This window comes from Eriocheir sinensis, chromosome 30 (assembly GCF_024679095.1).
Source record: "Eriocheir sinensis breed Jianghai 21 chromosome 30, ASM2467909v1, whole genome shotgun sequence".
In the NCBI taxonomy this organism is placed as follows: Eukaryota; Metazoa; Arthropoda; class Malacostraca; order Decapoda; family Varunidae; genus Eriocheir; species Eriocheir sinensis.
Genome location: NC_066538.1, coordinates 9346817 through 9369116, shown reverse-complemented (window position 1 = coordinate 9369116; position 22300 = coordinate 9346817). Strand labels below are relative to the sequence as shown.

Below are 22300 nucleotides of genomic sequence, written 5' to 3'. Positions count from 1 at the left end.
AAGAAAGGAGGAGGTGTCATCTGTTACGTCAAGAACAAATACCCTGCCGTGGAAATAACCAAAGAAGACTCAGAGAAATATGACACTGTATATGTTGAACTGGAGACTAGCAAGCACAACAAAATAACGATTGGAACCGTTTACAGACCTCCAAAGCAACAAGCAGCGGACGACGAAGCGCTGTACGAGGAAATTCACACCATAACACAAAACAAACAGTCAGTCATTATCGGGGACTTTAACTGTTCCAACATTGACTGGACCACGATGATTGGAGATCGGGAGGGTAACAGATTGCTCGAAATGTTAGAGGACAATTTTCTTACTCAGATTGTTACCCAACCGACGAGGAAAATAACTTATTAGACCTAGTACTCGTGAGTGATTCAGATCTCACACGTGAATGTCAAGTCGGCGAAAAACTGGATGGTTGCGACCATCACCTAATTCGCCTAAAAATCAGAACAGACCATGAACTCACCGAAAACATGTCCAAGATTCCAGACTACACAAAAGCCAATTTTAACTTCGCTCGTGAGCTGCTAACCCAGACAACTTGGGAACCCATGAACCTCACTCCGGTGGACGGCACGTGGAACGGCTTTAAGAACAAACTCCTGGAGGTAGAGAACGACTGTTCCCATGAAGACAAGGAGAACAAATAATGCCACAAGCACACCATGGATGACTACCCAAGTTCGACGGGCGATTAATTTGAAGAAGAGAAAATACAACTTGCTAAAGGAAAACAGCACTGACGAGGCACGCGAACAGTACCATCAAAGCCTCAGAGCTTGCAGAACACTCATTCGCCAGAGTAAACGTGACTATGAAAAGCAAATTGCACGCGAAGCCAAGTCCAACCCGAAAAAGTTCTTCACGTATATAAGAACCAAAAGAAGACAAAAGCAATATCGGTCCCTAAAAGATGAAAGTGACGTATTAACACAGGACAGTAGACAAATGGTCGAAATCCTAAACAGGAACTTCGCGTCTGTGTTCACGGTCGAGAATACCCAGTCCGTACCGAGAGCCCTTCCCCACCGATGGGAATCACTCCCTAGAAATTGGTACAATCGACGAACGGATGTGAAAAGTACCTAGACAAACTCGAGACAAACAAGTCTACCGGACCCGACGACTTGTCACCCAGGCTGCTCAAGGAACTCAAGCAGCAAATCCTCAAGCCACTCACCGCCATCTACAATCTGTCACTACAACAAAACAATGTCCCGAAAGACTGGAAACAAGCGAACGTAACACCGATCTACAATAAGGTTGAATTAAGTGTGGCCCTAAACTACAGACCAATCAGCTTGACCTCAGTGGCGGGAAAAATCCTCGAGAAGATCATCAGAGACAAACTCGTTAGGTTCCTTGAAGACAACAACATCATTTCCGATGCTCAGCACGGTTTCAGGAACAAGCGCTCATGCTTAACCAATTTATTGGACTTCTTCCAAGGTATCTATGAAAACTGGGATAATCATATCCCCAGTGATGTTATATATCTAGACTTTCAGAAAGCCTTTGACAAAGTGCCACATGAAAGACTCCTCAAGAAACTTAAGTCGGCGGGATTAGGCGACGATCTGACAGCGTGGATCAAAGACTGGCTCACTGAAAGAAAACAACGAGTTGTACTCAACGGACAGGCCTCCGAGTGGCTCCCGGTCTCAAGTGGAGTGCCACAGGGGTCAGTGCTGGGACCCATACTTTTCATCATATATATCAACGACCTAGAACTAGGATTAAAATCCAATCTTTCAAAATTTGCCGACGACACAAAGGTGGGTGGGAAGGCCCTCACGACGGCAGACTGCGAAATTATCCAGAGAGACCTGGACCAGATCACTCGGTGGTCAGAAAAATGGCAGATGTCCTTCAACACTACCAAATGTAAAGTAATGCATATCGGATCCAGAAACAGCAACCACATATACCACATGGGTGGCGAACCACTACATGTTGTGCAAGAGGAAAGAGACCTCGGGGTCACCATCAGCAGTGACTTGAAACAAACAAAACACTGCAAGTCCGCCTGTAAGAAAGCCAATACAATGCTTGGGTTCATATCGAGGAACTTCGAATACAAGACGCCGGGAGTTATGTTATCCTTGTATAATTCGCTGGTAAGGCCCCACCTGGAATACGCCGTGCAATTCTGGTCTCCTAATTACAGAAAAGACATTGAATTACTTGAGAGAGTACAGCGCCGCGCCACGAAGATGATACCATCACTGAGGACGAAACCCTATGAAGAACGACTCGAGCGACTCAACCTCTTCACGTTGGAAAAGAGACGACTGCGGGGAGACATGATACAAGTCTTTAAGTACCTGAACAAGCTCAGCAACGTTGATCACTCCAAACTCTTCACGCTGCAAACTAACCTGAGAACAAGAAACAACGGAAAAACAATTCAAGCAAAGCGATGCAATACCGACATCGGCAGGAGTTATTTCTCGAATAGAGTTGTTCGCCACTGGAACAGCCTTCCTGCAGAAGTGGTTAGCGCAGAGACCATCAACTCCTTCAAGAAACGCATTGATCGCCACTTTGCTGCAACAGGAGTGAACTGAACGTTCCCAAGAGTAGGTACACAAGTGCTTTAATCCTTCCCTGCAAGCCACTCCTGTGGCAAACGGATTGATTAAATCACTGAACGCAGGCAGCCTAGTAATGAGCCAACAGGCTTTCTGCTGCCTGCTAGTCCATGTTTCTCTCTCTCTCTCTCTCTCTCTCTCTCTCTCTCTCTCTCTCTCTCTCTCTCTCTCTCTCTCTCTCTCTCTCTCTCTCTCTCTCTCTCTCTTTCAGAGTGTTTTGAGTGTGCTGTTGTGTTTCCGGTGTTTTTGCGAGTGACTTGAGGATGTTTAATCGTGCTTATGCTAGAGTTCCTGAGTGTTTCGTGTGTTTCGAGTGTGTTGTGTTCCCGAGTGTTTTCACGCGTGATTTGGGTGTGTCGACAACTCACCCTTTGAATTCCCTGAGGATTCAATCTGCTACTCCTCACTACACCCTCTTTAAATCCCCTCTTCCTAACCCCCTTTCCCTCACCTCACCTAAGCCCCCCGACCCTCGCTCACCTCACCTCCCTTCTGCTCCTCCTCACTACAAATCCCCTAGAGGATTAGCCCTTCCTACTCCTCCCTCACCTCCACATATTTCTAAGCCCTCCCCCCCCCTCACTCACCTTACCTCACAGCCTATTTACCCATCCCTTCACCCACCTCACCTCGCCTCTTTCCTAACCCTCCTTGATCTCACACACCTCACTCACCTCACATCCCTTCCTACCAACCTCTCTCCCACTTTACCTCCTTTCCCAAACCCCCTCTCACTCACCTCACCTATTTCCTAACCCTCCTTGATCTCACACACCTCACTCACCGCCTCTCTTTCCCCCTCTTTACTCACCTCACATCCCTTCCTACTCCTCCTCTCTCTCACTTTTCCTCCATTACTAAAATACCTCTCACACACCTCACCCCCTTTCCTAATCCCCTTCACTCTGTGTTTTTATCTCTTTCATTTCAGCTAAGATGACGCCTAAGAAGTGCAGTACTTGTAACGGTAGCTTCTCAGCTCACTTTTTTACAGGGCGTTCTGCTGTCTGTCGACTGTATCATGCTTCTCATTATATAGCAGAAACAATTGATGAACCACTCATCGTCGCTGCAGGACTCACTCGGGTAACAGAGGTCGTCCATGGGTGTCCAATCTCCGTTAAGCAGTAAGTGAACTTGCCGCGCCGTTGTGACCAGATACGTGTCTCCATTGCAGTGACGGTAGAAGGTAACTTTAGATGTCCCACTGTACAAAGGGTGTTCCCATGTTCTGTTGCTGTTCTCAAGGTCAGGAGGGCTAGTGTCGCATCCTCCGAAGTTTTGGTCCATGTCTGGAAAGGAAGAAAGCAGACGTGTATGTCCTCAAATTAAGAAAACACAGTTGTCTCACGCACAGGATGAATGTCACACGATTCCTATTAACGATTCTATGTAGACCAGAATAAAATAATAGAGCTTTCTCTCACCAGGCAGCATCTCGAGACAAGACTGCAGGAGCAAGAAGAGAAGAAGGAAGCAGGTCAGAATAAAATAATAGAGCTTTCTCGCACTGTTGCCTCCTTGCAGGAATTCATCCAGGCTAACGTTGCTGTGGTGCCAAACCCTTCTCCAACCGCCCCCTTGCCCTCAACGGTACCGTCGACACCAGCGAACAACACCACGCAACGGGAGGATGCTAGTGGCAACGCCCATGATGGCTTCACCGTCGTGAATGGAGGAACCAAACCAGCCGGACAAGCGATTTATCCTGTTCATTGTTTCAACAGGTTTGCCATTCTGGAGGAGGAGGACGAGCAGGAGAGCACCTTCCTGGTGGGTGACTCCATGATTCGCCAGCAGGTCGTTGAGTTTTGCGGCAGAGTTCCTCGTCGAAGACGGAACTATTGCTATCCTGGTGCTGGGATCGACGATATAACTGCTACTCTTGAAGAGATCTCCCCCCAGGCTACTAATGATTCACTGTTTGTTATTCACACAGGTACGAACGACGTCACCACGACCCGGTCTGAGGAACTCCTGGACAAGTACCGTAGGCTCATCCAGCAGTATAAGTCTAAATCCCCTAACATTTTCATTTCAGGAGTTCTAACACGGACTTGGGCGGAGAGCGACTTTTTCAGTAAGGCCTTCAGCCTAAACAACCGCTTACAGACTCTTTGTAGGGAGCTTGACGTGGAGTTCTTCAACGCATGGGACAATTTCTATGGACAAAGTGAGCTCTTCCACAGGGACGGATTGCACCTGTCTCCCATCGGGGCAGCCAGATTCGGAAGGCTCCTCAATGACGCAGTACGTGACAGCCGATCAAAAAACGAGTCTCAGCCACGTCCCTCCAACCCGCCCGTGTAAATAGACGCCGTGCATCGCAACAAACCCGTAACCGTGATCCCGCAAGTACCACCACCTCTATTACCAAGCCTCTAGATAACTTAAAAATCCTTAGTTTCAATGCGCGTAGCCTAAGAAACAAATTTGATGAACTGAGATATCTTGCTTTAACAGAAAATTTTGACATAATTGCTATAACTGAAACATTTATCGACACCAGAACATTGATTTAAGTTCCGATGGCTACAGACTCTTCAACAAAGATCGTGTAAATCGTAGAGGCGGTGGCGTCGCCCTTTTTGTAAAAAGCTATTTGCAACCCACTGACAAAACACCAAGAAACAGTAACGTTGAACATTTGTGCGTGCGAGTAAACATTGCAAAAGTCATTTTAAATATATCTGTCACCTACAGACCTCCCGGGCAATCACTCGATGACGACCTTGAAATGTACAGCGTCTTAAGGCAGTCACTTAATAACAACGACTCACTGATATTAGGAGACTTTAACCTCCCCCATATCGACTGGGCGACACTGTCAGGTACAGAAGGCGAGTCACATAGAATGATCGGACTTCTAGAAGAAAATTATCTAAGCCAAATGGTTTCTGAGCCAACTCGACAAAATAATATACTCGACCTTGTTATAACGACCCAAGATAACCTAGTCAGTAATGTCACAGTAGGAGAACACCTCGGTTCTTGCGATCATAAATTAGTGCGCGTCGACATTAGAGCTCAATCATCAGTGACTGAAAATAAAGTAAAGGTGCCCAATTTCCAAAGAGCTAACTTCGTAGAAATCCGACAAAAACTAACAGAAATACAACTATCAGATGACGGCAACGTAGAGGAAGCCTGGCTAAGCTTTAAAAATTACTTACTCACTCACGCAGAATACATTCGTCCCCTTGTGCGAGAAGCGAATTAACACTAATAAAAGCCCACCGTGGTTTAATAGCGAAATTAAACAATCAGTCAATGAGAGAAAATTGTTTTACAGGTTAAAGAAAGAACAAAGCACGCCCAAAAATATTAGACTTTATAATGATGCCAGGCGACGAGTAAAAAGACTAGTATGTCAGGCAAAGCGTAGATATGAAGAAAATATTGCAGCCAACTGTAAAAATAATCCGAAATCTTTCTTCAATTACATAAACAACAGAAAGGCTATCAAAAGTGGTATTGGACCTTTAACAAACAGCGACGGAGCACTTGTGACTGACAGCCAACACATTGCAAACATCTTAAACAATTATTTTTCTTCGGTCTTTAATACTAACAGTCTTCCTCCCACTACCACCAACACCAGTACTATTGTAAATCTCGAGCATGCATTGCCTAATTTTGAAATAACAACCGATGAAGTCCTTAAAGCTCTCCATTCACTTAAAACAAATAAAAGTCCCGGAACCGACAAAGTATATCCTATACTGCTTAAAGAAACAAAAAGCGAAATACTCTCCTCCCTCACTACCGTATTCAATATGTCCTTGCGACAAGGCATCGTCCCTTCGGATTGGAAAAAGGCTAACGTGACACCAATTTTTAAGAAAGGAGACAAAAAAATACCAGGTAACTACCGACCCATTAGTCTAACTTCAATTGTAGGTAAGCTACTCGAGAGCATAATTAGAGACAAAATTGTGAGTTACCTCGAAAGCCACTCATTAATTGGGGATTCACAACATGGCTTCCGTAACAAAAGATCCTGCCTGTCAAACCTACTGACCCTTTATAACGATCTCCTCTCAGTTTATGACGTAACCAAATCATTGGACGTAGTCTATCTTGATTTCCAGAAAGCGTTTGATAAAGCCCCACATCATAAACTACTTTATAAATTAAAGCAAATAGTTATTGACGGTCAAGTAAACCAATGGATCGCGAATTGGTTGAGCAACAGACAACAAAGAGTTGTGATTGACGGATTTAACTCAGAGTGGGCGCCGGTCACTAGTGGCGTCCCTCAGGGCTCGGTTCTTGCCCCAGTGCTCTTCATTATTTACATCAACGATGTGGATGTTGGACTCGATAATCGCATTAGTAAATTTGCAGACGACACAAAGATTGGTAACTCGGTTCTCACTGACGAAGACGGGCAAAGCCTCCAAGAGGATTTGCACAAAATTTCAGCTTGGTCGGATAAATGGGAGATGCCCTTTAACGTAGACAAGTGCCAGATCCTTCAAGTTGGAACAAAAATAAGAAGTTCGATTACGAAATGCGCGGCGTTAAACTCACAAGCGTTCAATGCGTTAAGGACCTGGGGGTCAAAATCGCGTCAAACCTCAAATTCTCACATCAATGCATCGATGCAGCAAATAATGCGAACAGAATGTTGGGCTTCATTAGAAGAAACTTTTTATTCAAGAATAAAGATATAATACTTCCGCTCTACAATAGTTTAGTCAGACCCCACTTGGAATATGCGGTACAGTTTTGGTCTCCCCACCATGCAATGGACATTGCTAAAATAGAAGGTGTTCAACGTCGAGCAACAAAAATTATCCCTTCCTTGCGCAACAAATCCTACGAAGAAAGGCTTTCCACCCTTAACATGTTCTCTCATGAGAAACGTCGCCTCCGAGGAAAACTGATCGAATATTTTAAAATACTTAATGGTTTCACGAATGTAGACAGAACAAAATTGTTTACAATCGATGACACTTTGCGAACGAGGAACAATGGCATAAAACTCAAATGTAGACAAGTAAATTCAGACTGCACCAAATTTTTCTTCACCTACGTTGTAGTGCGAGAATGGAATAAGCTGCCACCATCAGTGGTCCAGTGTAACACGATTGATTCCTTTAAAAACAAGCTCGACCGTCAATTCCTTGAACTCAATATTGACTAGAGTAGAAAAGCAACGTTTTGGAGGCATCTGATTAATGTAAAATCACTTAGGTTAAAGGACAGACCACCTAGTCTTGACCATGAGGTCTGTGTGGTCTGATTTTCTATGTAACTCTCTCTCTCTCTCTCTCTCTCTCTCTCTCTCTCTCTCTCTCTCTCTCTCTCTCTCTCTCTCTCTCTCTCTCTCTCTCTCTCTCTCTCTCTCTCTCTCTCTCTCTCTCTCTCTCTCTCTCTCTCTCTCTCTGGCTTTATGCGCCATGGCCTGTGTAGGAGGCCAAGTATATATATATATATATATATATATATATATATATATATATATATACATATATATATATATATATATATATATATATATATCTATCTATCTATCTATCTATCTCTCTATCTATCTATCTATCTATCTCTCTATCTATATATATATATATATATATATATATATATATATATATATATATATTTTGGGTAAACTGAGTTGCCTCTGGCGCTTTTTCGTCGCTGGTGGCGTGAGAGGATCCGAAATCAAGCCCCAGTTGTAATTGAAGTTAGTTTTCACTCCCATGTTGCATTATATATATATATATATATATATATATATATATATATATATATATATATATATATATATATATATATATATATATATATAAATGCATTGGCATTACTGCTCTGCAGTAACATCAACTATCCAGTTGAAACTATTACATGCTGTATTTTTGGAGAGCCACTCCCGTTAGCTTCCCGCGATAAGGTATCAGCGGTGCTAGCGCCAACGACGAGTTACGTATTGTGTTCTCTCCGTCATGTCTGTTGGCTTTGGCTTTGAATACACAGGAGCTAGAGATGCAGAACTTTTATGCACTGTCGGTCAACTTACAAGGGCGGCAGGTCAAGGTAAAAAAATACAGTCAACATAAAAAAAGCCCGCTAAATTCTCCAAGAAAAGATAAAAAGAACGAAAAGCTAAAAGCAAAGACATTTCCGTGTAGGGAGGTGACCTGGTACTCTCCTCTTGAAAGAAGCAGGAGGAAATACAGGCGAAGGAAGGCTTACCAGCGAAAGGGATAAATGAATGAAGATGACGGTTAACTCTTCTATAAGAGATTTCGAATGAATAGAGATGAGCATGAGTAGAAAGCCGTGTGCAGCGGGGCCGCGGGATGGGGTGAGGCATGGAGTTAACAAGTTCTGAAGAGCAGTCAGCATGAAAGTATCGATAGAAGATTGAAAGAGATTGAACACTGCGACGAAATCTAAGAGGTAAAAGATTGCCAGTAATAAGGGGTGGGTTGTTGAGACGAAGAGCCTTTGACTTCAATCTGTCTTAGAGAGCTATGCATGGAGCCCCGCACACATGAGATGCATAATCCAAACGAGGGCGGACATATATGGACAGCATCTGTGAGGGAGAAAACTGGCGGAGGCGATACAGAACGCCCAACCTCGAAGCTACCTGGAAGCTGATTTAGCGAGAGAGCAGATATAACGTTTCCAGTTAAGATTTTGAGTTGACCTAGAATATACCTAGAATGATTATTGTAGAAGGTGACAGTAGTTTGTTGTCGAAGAATAAGGGTTAAGCGTTTGTAAGATTGTGTCGAGTTGATAGGTGGAGAAAGTGAGTGTTTGAGGCATAGAAGGACGTCAATTTCCTCATGCCCCAGTCAGAAAGGACAGCAAGATCTGAGGTTAAGCGGAACCCATACTGACGGTAAAATAGAAACTCGGAAGTTGATAGATACTTAAGAATTTTCCGATTAACAACTGATTCAAAAGCTCTTGAAAGACAGTAATTAATGATTAACTTTCAAGGTAACACAATTTTATAATTATGCTCTCTCTCTCTCTCTCTCTCTCTCTCTCTCTCTCTCTCTCTCTCTCTCTCTCTCTCTCTCTCTCTCTCTCTCTCTCTCTCTCTCTCTCTCTCTCTATATATATATATATATATATATATATATATAGAGAGAGAGAGAGAGAGAGAGAGAGAGAGTAAATAGTAAATGGACGAAGAGGAAAAAAACGAGTGAATTGAAATAAAGAAGAATAAAACAAAGGAAAAGAAGGAAAGAAAGCTTAAAAATATGAAAAATAATAAAAGAAATTTAGCGAATGGTAAAAAATGCGAAACACATAAAAAGGTAGAATAAATAAAAAAAGAAAATATATAGACGATACAATAGAAAAAAAAAAAGGAAACAAGTAACATATGTAACGAAAAATTTTTTTTTTTTAAACAAAGAAGATAAAAATAAGGAGAAAGAAAAATAATAAATACATCCAGATTGATTCACACCCTTGACCCACCTAATTCTACCCACCTCTTCTGACATTGTAGTCATCTTTCGTTGTTGTTTCAAGACTTACATAAACATCAGTTTACCTTTATGTCCCTGTCCTTCTCGTATACTTCTTCACTGCAATAATTTTCACGTCTACTCTCTCCTACCCCGCTGATTGTCTGTCTGTCTGTCAGCCTTTCTGTCCATTTGTTTCTCTCTCTCTCTCTCTCTCTCTCTCTCTCTCTCTCTCTCTCTCTCTCTCTCTCTCTCTCTCTCTCTCGTATTCAGTAACACCATAACTACTAAATTTTTTTATATTCTGATATAATGTGTGTGTATGTGTGTGGAGTTCAAGGGAAACGCTGAGGAAGTGGGAAATCTGCCTCCTGATCAGCCCGACGTGTAAATGTGTCACTGAGCAAGTGCCTGTCCACGACAACTCACGGTAACCCCTTCACCACCAGCCGGAGAAGGGTTAGGTTGGGTGTGTGTAGTCTTTTTCAGGCCCTCAGCACCTCCTGCAATCACCAGAGCGGAGAAACACTTGTTCCGAGGACAAGGCGAGTTGACAGAACGGCGTATAAATAATTATGTTCCTCACCCTCAGTGGTATAGCTTCTTCCATCAAAATCAGCATTGATTTGAATTAACCTAATAATTAAGTCAATCGTATGTATTCTGCCCTTATTCTTTACGTTCTACTACCCTTGGCAGGGCTGGACATTTATGTGTCGTTGTGTGAGTGGCTGACTTCCTCGGTGAAGACCTCAGTGATTGGCTGCTTGACTGATCCGTGTTTGCTATTGGTGGCCGTGTGTGTGTGTGTGTGTGTGTGTGTGTGTGTGTGTGTGTGTGTGTGTGTGTGTGTGTGTGTTATCTTTGGCTAGCGTGAGGGTGCAGAACCTCATTCAGCTCTGAAGGAGGCACGAAGGTAGACAAGGCTCTCTTATCTCTCCCTTTCCTCAGCCTGGTAAGGACACACACACACACACACACACACACACACACACACACACACACACACCTGAACAAGCTAAACACCAAAGAACAATTAATATTTGTTTCATGTAATCAACGCCTATACCCGTGCAATCCATTACCAAGCCCAAGGCCTAACTTTCAGCGTCGTGTTCAGAACGTGTTGTAACAAGTGTCCACCATGGTCTAGACGCCCATGGGACACATAGCAACACTACGTAAGTCCTCCAAACTCTTGTCCATGGCGAAGATAGTTTTGTTCTGCGCTGAGTTCTTGCTGTGCCTCACTCCCGGTGGGTTTAACCTTTTTTTTTATTTGTTTATTCTGACCTTACTGTTGCTGCTATACTGATGGCTAATGTTGTTGTTACATTACTGCATATTATGTGATGTAAAACTAAACAGGTATTTATATTTTCTTATTTTCTATTATCTTCCTCGTATAGTGCCGGCGATTTATACAGGAGACAGTTATCCTAAAAAGATAGAGGTGAGAAATTATATTATGTGTGACATTTTCTCCCAAAATCTCTCACGCATGCACGCTTCTTTCTTGCTGTCGTAACTATAATGTGCATCCTTCAATCTCTTGCATTAAGGACTGACAGTTCTGAAACTTCTAAAGCTCACAGCTTCCCTTCACATTTCAGATCAAAGATAACTGGTATGTTTGGTGGTGCGACAGAGATCAAGTGTTCGACTCGTCTCGTTTACCGGCGGGTTTGGGCTCTGAGTTTAAAAGCCCAGGCTCATGTGAAGCAGTGAAAGGTGTGTGTGTGTGTGTGTGTGTGTGTGTGTGTGTGTGTGTGTGTGGAGAGAGAGAGAGAGAGAGAGAGAGAGAGAGAGAGAGAGAGAGACCTTCAACTTTCGCTCTGTTTGTCACATATGGGTTATCCTGATTTAGTTCTCTCTATGAAAACCCTGGAGCCTAGAGGTAGAGGTCTACATAGAATCGTTAATAGGAATCGTGTGACATTTATCCTGTGCGTGAGACAACTGTGTTTTCTTTATTTGAGGACATACACGTCTGCTTTCTTCCTTTTCAGACACGGACCAAAACTTCGGAGGATGCGACACTAGCCCTCCTGACCTTGAGAACAGCGACAAAACATGGGAACACCCTTTGTACAGTGGGACAACCCAAGTTGCCTTCTACCGTCACTGCAATGGAGACACACGTATCTGGTCACAACGGCGCGGCAAGTTCACTTACTGCATTGACAGAGATTGGACACCCATGGACGACCTCTGTTACCCGAGTGAGTCCTGCAGCGACGATGAGTGGTTCATCAATTGTTTCTGCTATATAATGAAAAGCATGACACAAAAAGGGTTCAAAAATACCCTTTGTCTCTGTCCATCTCATTCCAATAGTTTCTTACCCAAATATTGAAAAGCTTAACATGAAAAAGAGATCAAAAATACCCTTTGTGTCCGCCCCTCTCACTAAAATAGTTTCTTATCCAATATACTGAAAAGTTTGACATGAAAAGATCTCAAAAATATCCTTTGTCTCCGCCTTTCTCAATGCAATAGTTTCTTATCCAACATAATGAGCAGTTTCACACGGGAAAGGTTAAAAATACCCTTTGTTCCGCCCCAGAATGCGATAGACCGACAGACTGCTCCGAGGTAAACAGCAATCAAGACGATACTTTCGAAATATGCACACAGGAATATGCTTTTCCAATCAAGGTGAGTCGATTATGCTGGTAAAATGTTATATATGATGGATTGCACTAATGACTAGTGACAAATGATTTTCCAAATTGTAAATAGAAGGATTGTTGTTTGTATTCGTAAGTGATATCAAAGAGAATGTTGTCTGTACTCCTGTGATATTAAAGGGATTAGGGAGAGAGATGGAAGTAGTAAAAGGGAAAAAAAAAGTATATGGCTATGCAAAACGAATTAATGCGAGGGTAAGAGGGAAAATGTTTATAACTACAAAGAACACACCATTCGGTCCTGTTCCGAGCTCTAGTTTCCTTAACCAAAGCACCCCCTTGTACCCCGCCGCCTTCTATGACCATGGTATCATAAGGTGCCATTGACGTTGATATTAAACTCAATAATTATTTCTTTTTGCGTTTTTGAATACACACACACACACACACACACACACACACACACACACACACTCACGGATTAATCCCAGCGCATTATCTTTCCCAAGATGCACATCAGTCTATGCCAATAATTCAAGAATCTAAGCGCGTACCAAAATTTTAAACTCATAATACCAACACACACACACACACACACACACACACACACACACACACACACATTAACACTAAGACAGAACCCCCAACCCTCCACACACAACCCCCCCCCCCCCCACACACACACACAAACACAAACCCCCACACACACACAGACTATTTTTCAAGCTCAAAAGTCATCAGTCACGCCAAGATCAATAATCATGCACGCACATAGCACATCCTCCCTCGGCGTTCCCGGCACTTTAATTAAGGCTTTCGCAAGACAAGGAGCACACAGTGAGACGGACAGTAGCGTGCGTGCGAGTTACAGCTTATATCCGCTGCTTTTTCTTCATGTTTTGTTTGGTTTGTTGCTTGGACGCCACGTTGGGGAACGAAATAAGTAACATGAATACATATCATGCACGGGAATTTTGACTTATCGACAGCAGTCTAGGGCTGGCTAAATATTTGGACGGCATGATAGTGTACTCATCCTCACCATTAATTATCGCCAGAAAAAAGGAAAAAAAGATGTGCCTTGCCACGAGTCTTGGGAAATAGGGAAATAAAATATGTAAATAAAATGCTGAGCCCGCCAACACAATGTGACTCAATATTTCGATGAAACAAGCTAATTTTTCATGAATATCAGTATGTCGTTGAATATCGTCAGGCGTATCAAGTCAATTATTACTTGCGATAAAGAGTCATTCCGGTAAGAACATAACATGAATAATAACAGAAGGGGAGATTAAAGATATGGATGCACTTTTCTTTTTTTCTGACTAGACGCGATGTTATATAAATACAAAAAAATAAAAATAAAGCAATAGCAAACATACTATACTGTATTCAAATTAACTTGGCCAATTTGCACCGAGAAGCCCCTCCCCCATACTGGCTAAGCTCCGCCCCCTTTCACCTGATTGGCTGTTCATGACATCTTGATTGTATCAATGACACCAAATATAGGCTATATGATTGAGATAAACTAGCTAGTTTCATGATTAAAAAATAATCGTAATTTAATTGAATGGCGGCACTCTAACACTCAATGACATTAATTGGCTGGAGTAGATAGGAAGACACCTACCGAACGGGCGCAAGCCACTCCCGATGAGGTATATATGGGAAGCGAGGAGGGTGCTGAAGCCCTCCAAAGACCCTTCCCATGTCCTCACTAACCGTTTCCCAATTGTCTCATCAACACCAGAGAGTAGTTCAGCATGCTCTCTAAAGACAGATCCTCTCTCTATCCACACCACAATACATTCACACAACATACACACCTTTTTCCAAAATTCTAAATTCAAAATGGCGTAACATAACAGAGCCTCGGAGTCCCCGCCAGTGGGGGGAGGGGGGGCCACAAATTCATCCAGGGAGGACTCCCCTTCTGGCTGCCTACTTGAAAGGTGTCTTGATAACTTCTCGAACCTCTTTCTTACCAATTTCTATAACATTTGCGGTCCTCGTTCTAAGCTTCATTCTATAGAACACCATCTCTCCACCTCTAACCTCACCTTCTTTTCCTCACCGAAACATAGGTTTGTGAGGCTACTGACAGCAATCTCTACTCTGTTCCCTCCTACTATCTCTATCCCAAATTTCAATTCAAAGCTGGATGTTGCGTCTACGTGCGCAACGACATCACTTGTACTTGTGCCCACGACCTTGACTCCAGAATTTTCCATCATCTGGCTAAGACGTCATTGTCATTCTTTTTTTTACTATTTGAACTCTAAAAGTGGAGCACATCTTGACCCACTCTCCCTTCGCTGAAATTTCCATCCTTGGAAAATTTAATGTTCACCACCAGCTTTGGCTTTCATCCCCTTTCACCGACCAGCCTGGTGAACAAGCCTACAACTTTGCTTTCCTCAACGATCTAGAGCAGTTGGTTCAGCACCCTACACGTATTCCCGACCGTATTGGAGACAGGCCCAACATACTAGACCTCTTCCTTACCTCTAACCCTTCTGCTTACTCTGTCAAACTGTTTTCTCCATTGGGCTCCTCCGATTACAACTTTATTTCTGTATCTTGTCTTATAGCTCCTGTACATCCTCTGGACCCACCGAAGAGGCGATGCCTCTGGCATTTTGCTTCAGCTCGGTGGAACGATCAGGGGATGTACTTTTCCGATTCCCCGTGGAATGATTACTGCTTCCAGGAGAGAGACCCCTCTGTGTGTGCCCAGCGCATCACAGAGGTGATTGTCTCTAGAATGGAGGCATACATTTTACGTACTTTCTCTACTCCCCATGCTAAAAAGCCTTGGTTTAATCACGCTTGTTCTCGTGCTGTCAAAGATAGAAAGGCAGATCACAAAAGGTACCAGAACCTTCGAACTCCCGCTAACCATGATCTTTACATTTCCGCCCGGAATCGTGCCAAATCTATTCTTCGACCTACCAAAAACTCCTTTATCCATAGCAAATGTCAACACCTTGCTTTCTCTAATTCTTCCAGAGACTTCTGGCACTTAGCCAAAAATATCTCCTCCAATTTCACATCTTCCTCTTTCCGCCTCTTCTTAACCCTGACGGCAGCGCTGCCGTCTCATCTGTCTCTAAGGCTGGACTCTTCACTCAAACTTTCTGTAACAACTCCACTCTGGACGATTCTGGGCATATTCCTCCTACTCATCCCCCCTCTGACTCCTTCATGCCTGTTATTAAGATTGGTAAGAATGATGTTTTCTATGCCCTCTCTGGCCTCAACTCTCAAAAGGCTTATGGACCTGATGGAGTGCCTCCTATTGTCTTGAAAAACTGTGCTTCCGTGCTGACACCCTGCCTGGTCAAACTCTTTCGTCTCTGCCTATCAACATCTACCTTTTCTTCCTGCTGGAAGTACGCCTTCGATCTTTCGTACAGCCTGTGCCTCAGAAGGGTGACCGTTCCAATCCCTCAAACTACCGTCGTATAGCTTTCCTTTCCTGCATGTATATCTAAAGCTTTTGAATCAATCCTTAACAGGAAGATTCAAAAGCACCTTTCCACTTATAACCTTCTATCTGATTGCCAGTATGGGTTCCGCAAAGGGGCGTTCTACTGGCGATCTTCTTGCTCTCTTAACTGATTCTTGGTCATCCTCTCTTAGGCGTTTCGGTGAAACTTTCTCAGTTCCACTAGATATATCGAAAGACTTCAATAGAGTCGGGCACAAGTCTTTGCTTTCCAAACTGCCCTCTTTCGGATTATATCCCTCTCTCTGTTCCTTTATCTCCAGTTTCCTATCTCTGCCGTGGTAGACGGTCACTGTTATTCCCCTAAACCTATCAACAGTGGTGTACCACAGGGCTCTGTTCTATTGCCCACTCTCTTCCTATTATTCATCAATGATCTTCTTTCCATAACAAACTGTCCTATCCACTCATACGCTGATGACTCCACTCTGCATTATTCAATTTCTTTCAACAGAAGACCCACTCAATTGGAATTACATGACTCCAGGCTGGAGGCTGCAGAACGCTTAACCTCAGACCTTATTATCATTTCCGATTGGGATAAAATGAACATTGTGTCCTTCAATGCCTCAAAAACCCAATTGCTTCACCTATCATCTCGACACAATCTTCCAAACACCTATCCCCTATTGTTCGACAACACTCAGCTGTCACCATCTTCAATATTTAACATACTCGGTCTATCCTTAACTCAAAATCTTAATTGGAAACTTCACATCTCCTCTCTCACTAAATTAGTTTCCTCGAGGTTGGGTGTTCTGTATCGTCTCCGCCAGTTCTTCGCCCCCGAACAGTTGATATCCCTATATAGGGGCCTTGTCCGCCCTCGTATGGAGTATGCATCTCACGTCACGTGTGGGGGGGGCACCACTCACACAGCTCTATTGGACAGAGTTGAGTCTAAGGCTCTTCGTCTCATCTGCTCTCCTCCTCTTACTGATAGTCTTCTACCTCTTAAATTCCGCAGCGATGTTGCCTCTCTTTCTATCTTCTATCGTTATTTTCACACTGACTGCTCTTCTGAACTTGCTAACTGCATGCCTCCCCCCCTCCCGCACCACGCTGCACACGACTTTCTTCTCATGCTCATCCCTTTTCTGTCCAAATCATCCCTTACGCACGAGTTAACAGTATCTTCACTCTTTCATCCCTCACGCTGGTAAACTCTGGAACAATCTTCCTTCGTCTGTATTTCCTCCTGCCTACGACTTGAACTATTTCAAGAGGAGGGTATCAGGACACCTCTCCTCTCGAAATTGACCCCTCTTTCGGCCACCTCCTTGGATTATTTTTGGGAGCAGCGAGTAGCGGGCTTTTTATTTTATTTTATTATTGTTTCCTTTTTTTGTGGCCTTGAGCTGTCTCTGTTGTAAAATATAAAAAAATCACCTAAGAAACAAAGTACAATAATAATAATACCAGTTTTCACGGGAGAACAGACCCTTCAAAACAAGTAATGTACAGTCGTGGGACTTTCCAAAATGTTTCGGACGCCGCTAGCGAAAGACGGCAACTATCCAGCAGAGCTACATTCGAGTTATATGTGACGTATGTGTGTGTGGGTGGGTGTTGGTGTGTGCAAGGATCGAAGAGTGTGTGTGGGTGTGAGAGAGATATTATTTAAGGATTTTTCTTGCGAAACTCTGAGCATCAACTGCACGACGATTATGTTTCTTTAAAAAAAGCTGTTATGAATGCTCTTGCTTCCACTAGTGCACGCTCTGTAATAAGATTTTTTGCATTCCATAAGCTAAATACTTGCTTGGTTTTGGTCGTCAGTGTGCATTCTGGAGGGAGAGAGAGAGAGAGAGAGAGAGAGAGAGAGAGAGAGAGAGAGAGAGAGAGAGAGAGAGAGAGAGAGAGAGAGAGATTAATTTCTCTTAAGAAAAAAAGTTACTGCAAATAATAGCCTAGTTTTCTTAAATGCATAATAATAACTTATAGTAGTATTCGTAAATGCAAAGTAATAGCTTTGTTTCATAAATGCAAACGAATCGTTTAGTATTCTTAAATGCAAAATAATAGCTTTATAATTCAATTCAATTCATAATAGCCTACTAGTTTCTTAAATGCGCCGGGTGGCATGGTCGATGACGTCATTGCATAGCATTGTCAAGCGAGAGTTAAATGAGGGTATCATTATATATTTTTAGACCATATCAGAATATTTGTGCTCGTTATCAATGTTTTCTTCGTATTTTCTGAGCGAGGACGCTGCAGGAATGAATATAACATTTATTCAAATGCATAATAGCGTTGTAAACAACTTTAGATGTCAATGACTGAATTTGAACGAAATGTAAAATGACATTTTCGTCCGCGAATTAAAAACTTGTTATCAGTATGCACAACTGACAAATTCATATATAATAAATTATGGAGAGTGTATATGTAGTGACCTATCTGAACATTAGCATTTTTCCATGCGGTGTATATATTTTAAAGTCGGGGCCGGTGAACAGTGTGTCAACATTTGTGTCCCACGATTGTACACTCGGCGGAACAGCGGGTGACGGAAAGCGCGGCAATGACGGAAGGTGTGCATTACTTTATGCAGTGACATCTCAAGTAATGGACTGCTTACTCTTTTAATTTTGTGGAGCCCTTGTCATTAAGCCGCGAATTTTGGAAAAATCAACCGCTTTGGTGCGAATCGCCATAACTCCTTTATTTATGTGGCTACAGAAATGTTTTTGGTATCAATCGACGGCAAAATAAAAGGGCTATATTGTTCAAATAACGACCGGGCTCGAAAACCGACTCGAAAGTGTAAAAAATGGAATGAATTAGCAAAAAACGACAAGGAATTATTTTTATTGAGTTTGCAACCTTGAAACCCGCTCATTTTATGAGAATTTCAAAACACTTATTTAACAAATGATTTAGCCCTGCCAGTGTGCTTTCCAATATGGTGCATAACATTTCCCTAATCCCAATAGTTTCGTCGCTAGAGCTCGAAACGTAAACCCTGTCGAGAGAGATTTTGACGAACTCGAGACACTTTGCCGTTTTCGTCTAGTGTGGTCTTGCTATTGCCTCTAGAAGGCTGTAATTTGGCATGTAGCCCCTCCTGGCAATGTAGTTTGACCAACTCGAAGGATTGTTTGATAGCTCGATTCCAGGTTCGTCACGAAATAGCCTGTTTTTCGGCCCTTTTGCCGCGATTTGGACACGACCTAGTTTTTTGCTGATAACTTTTTGTATTTATTTATTGATTTTCATTTTTTTCTGACTATTAGTCTGTATTAAAAGAGCTTTCATTTGCCACCAAGCACGCCTTCCTAGCTTTAGTAATTTCCGCTCGAGCTTGACCAGAAGTCGCGACGAACATTCGCCGAATCTGACTCATTTCAGGCACCGCGACGAAAAAAACATTTTAAGATATCTATATCAAACGTGACTATTTTTATATAATCATTCCACTATATAAATCAACCTATATATATATATATTATATATATATATATATATATATATATATATATATATATATATATATATATATATATATATATATATATATATATATATATATATATATATATATATATATATATATATATATATATATATATATATATATATATATATATATATATATATATATATATATATATATAAATATATATATCAAAGTAAATTAATGTATTATTCATAAATGGGAAGAAATAGGGTTGAATACTAAATAAAAAAAAAATAGCCGCTTAATATAGGTTGATTTATATAGTGAAATGAATATATAAAAACAGTAACGTTTTATATAGATATCTTAAAATGATTCACTACAAGATAGTCAACGTATTGAAGTGTTCATATACGAATACTTATGCAGATATATCATTTTTTGTGGCGTCAGGAAGGTTTTTCGTCGCAGCGCGTGAAATGAGTCAGATTCGGCGAATTTTCGACGCGAATTCTGGTCAAACTCGAGCAAAAACTACTGAAGCTAGGAAGGCGTGCTTGGTGGTAAATTAAAGCTCTATTAAAACAGATTAATAATCAGAAAAAAAATGGAAAGCACTAAATAAATAAATAAAAATAATAAGCAAAAAATTAGGACGTGTCCAAATCGCGGCAAAAGCTCCGAAAAGCAAGCTATTTTGTGACGGCTTGGTGACAAACGTGGAATCGAGCTATCAAAAAATCCTTCGAGCTGGTCAAACTATATTGCGATGAAGGGCTACATGAAAAAGTTACAGCCTTTTAGAGGCAATAGTCAAACTAGAGAAAAACGTTAGTGTCTGGAGTTCGTTAAAATCGCTCTCAAAAGGGTTTACGTTTCTAGCTCTAGCGACGAAACTACTGGGAGTAGGGAAATGTTATGCATCATACTGGAAAGCACATTGGTAGGGCTAAATTATTTTTTAAATATGTTTTTTGAAATTCCCAAAAAATGAGTGGTTTCAAGGTAGGGATCTCAAAAATAGTTTTTTTTCAGTTTTTTTTATGCGAATTTATTCTTTTTTTTTTTACCCTTTCGAGTCGGGTTTTTTTTTGCACGGTCGCTTCTTAAAATATATAGCCCTTTCACTTTGCCATCGATTGATACCAAAAACATTTCTGTAGCCCCATAAATAAGGGAGTTATGGCGATTCGCACCAAAGCGGTTGATTTTCCAAAATTCGCGGCTTAATGACAGGGCTGGGTCAAGTGTCCGGTCCATAGTGAAGGGTTCACTGCTTTATGGGTACTATCGCCTTCAATGCTACTGCTGTACATTGCTTGTTTTGAAGTGCCCGTTCTCCCTCGAAAACAGGCAGCGTTATTATTGTACTTTGTTTCTTAGGTGATGTCATTGATTGTTAAAGTAGATTAAATTACGAATATTTTTTTTAATCATGAAACTAGCTAGATTATCTCAATCATATATATTTGGTACGTGTCATTGATACAATACATGATTTCATGAACAGCCAATCAAGTGCAAAGGGGGCGGAGTTAAGCCACTATGGGGGAAGGGCTTATCGGTGCAAATTGGCCAAGTTAATTTGAATGCACTATTTATGGGTAAGTCTAACGAGGGCGACTAACGGGAAAAATGGGTGGAAATCACTCGAATTTCTTACAGAAATAATGATCGAATAAAGTGGATAAATAACGACCCGTGTTTTTTTTTTAACAGAAGTGAAGCAATAACAAACAAAATGTGACTGAGAATATTAGCAATAGAAAACGAAACATTCTATTCAGCATGCAAGAACAACGCATTCCAGACGCTTCAAAACTAAATGAATCCCACTCTTTGGAATACAAATAATGTCATTGCACACCTCCACCCGAAATTTACGTGTCGTCTGACTTTTTTTTTTTTTTTGTCGGAGCAGCGTAAAGCGTTTTTTTTGTTGCTGTTTTTGTTTTTTGCCTTTGAGTTGCCTCCCTTCCTGAAAAAAAAAGGAAACATCATTCAAGCCACCATGCCTCCGTTTCCTCCCTTTCTAGGTGTACTGCGATGCGGCCTTCGACTACACACTGGTGCTCCAACTCATAGAGATGAAGAGAGACCTGAAACTTTCCAAACAGGATTCTCAATACCCGCAGGGCGATTATACTACGAATTCGTACTTCATCGGTAAGCAACGACCTTCCATCTGTGCCTTTTAAGACGTATTAATAATATTGTTCCCTGTGTTTTGCAGTTTGCCCGTTCCCAGCGTGCGAATTGATGAATGAATCCAAATCCTTTCCCTCTTTCAGGAATGAAGAACTTAACCGCCCTCTTCTTCACTTATTCTTGGGGCAACAAAGAGAGACACCACGTACTGTACGCCACATTAACGCGTAGTGTAAGTATGAACCTAGATGTAACCGCCTTGCCAACTCTTCCTCTTAGCCTGTGTTATCGCTTGGCCTTGATCTCGCGGCGGCACGATTGTTTGTTTGACAGAAGAGAGTCTTTTGAGGTAGTAAAGCTATAAAAATGTCCACTTATTCAGGAATAATATATATGTATATTAAAGATGATACTGATGCCGGTACTGTTAACTACAGAAGAGGGGGAGGGCATTCAGGGTCGATTTAAAGTACGGTGACTGTAGCTAGGGTAAAAAATTACAGTGGAAAAAAAAATCACTAACATGTAGAAGTTCAAACACTATTGTTTTTCCATCT

The 22300-nt window shown here is 41.9% G+C and overlaps 1 protein-coding gene across 1 annotated transcript; it reads left to right on the top strand.

Annotated features, from left to right (window-relative positions):
- Positions 1-11161: 11161 nt before the first annotated feature.
- Positions 11162-21900, top strand: LOC127005716 (uncharacterized). The gene is made up of 6 exons (XM_050874832.1): positions 11162-11304; positions 11458-11501; positions 11662-11779; positions 12058-12270; positions 12615-12706; positions 21632-21900. Exons 1-6 carry the CDS (start codon positions 11208-11210, stop codon positions 21791-21793), a joined length of 726 nt encoding a protein of 241 aa, XP_050730789.1. The 5' UTR covers positions 11162-11207; the 3' UTR covers positions 21794-21900.
- Positions 21901-22300: the final 400 nt, after the last annotated feature.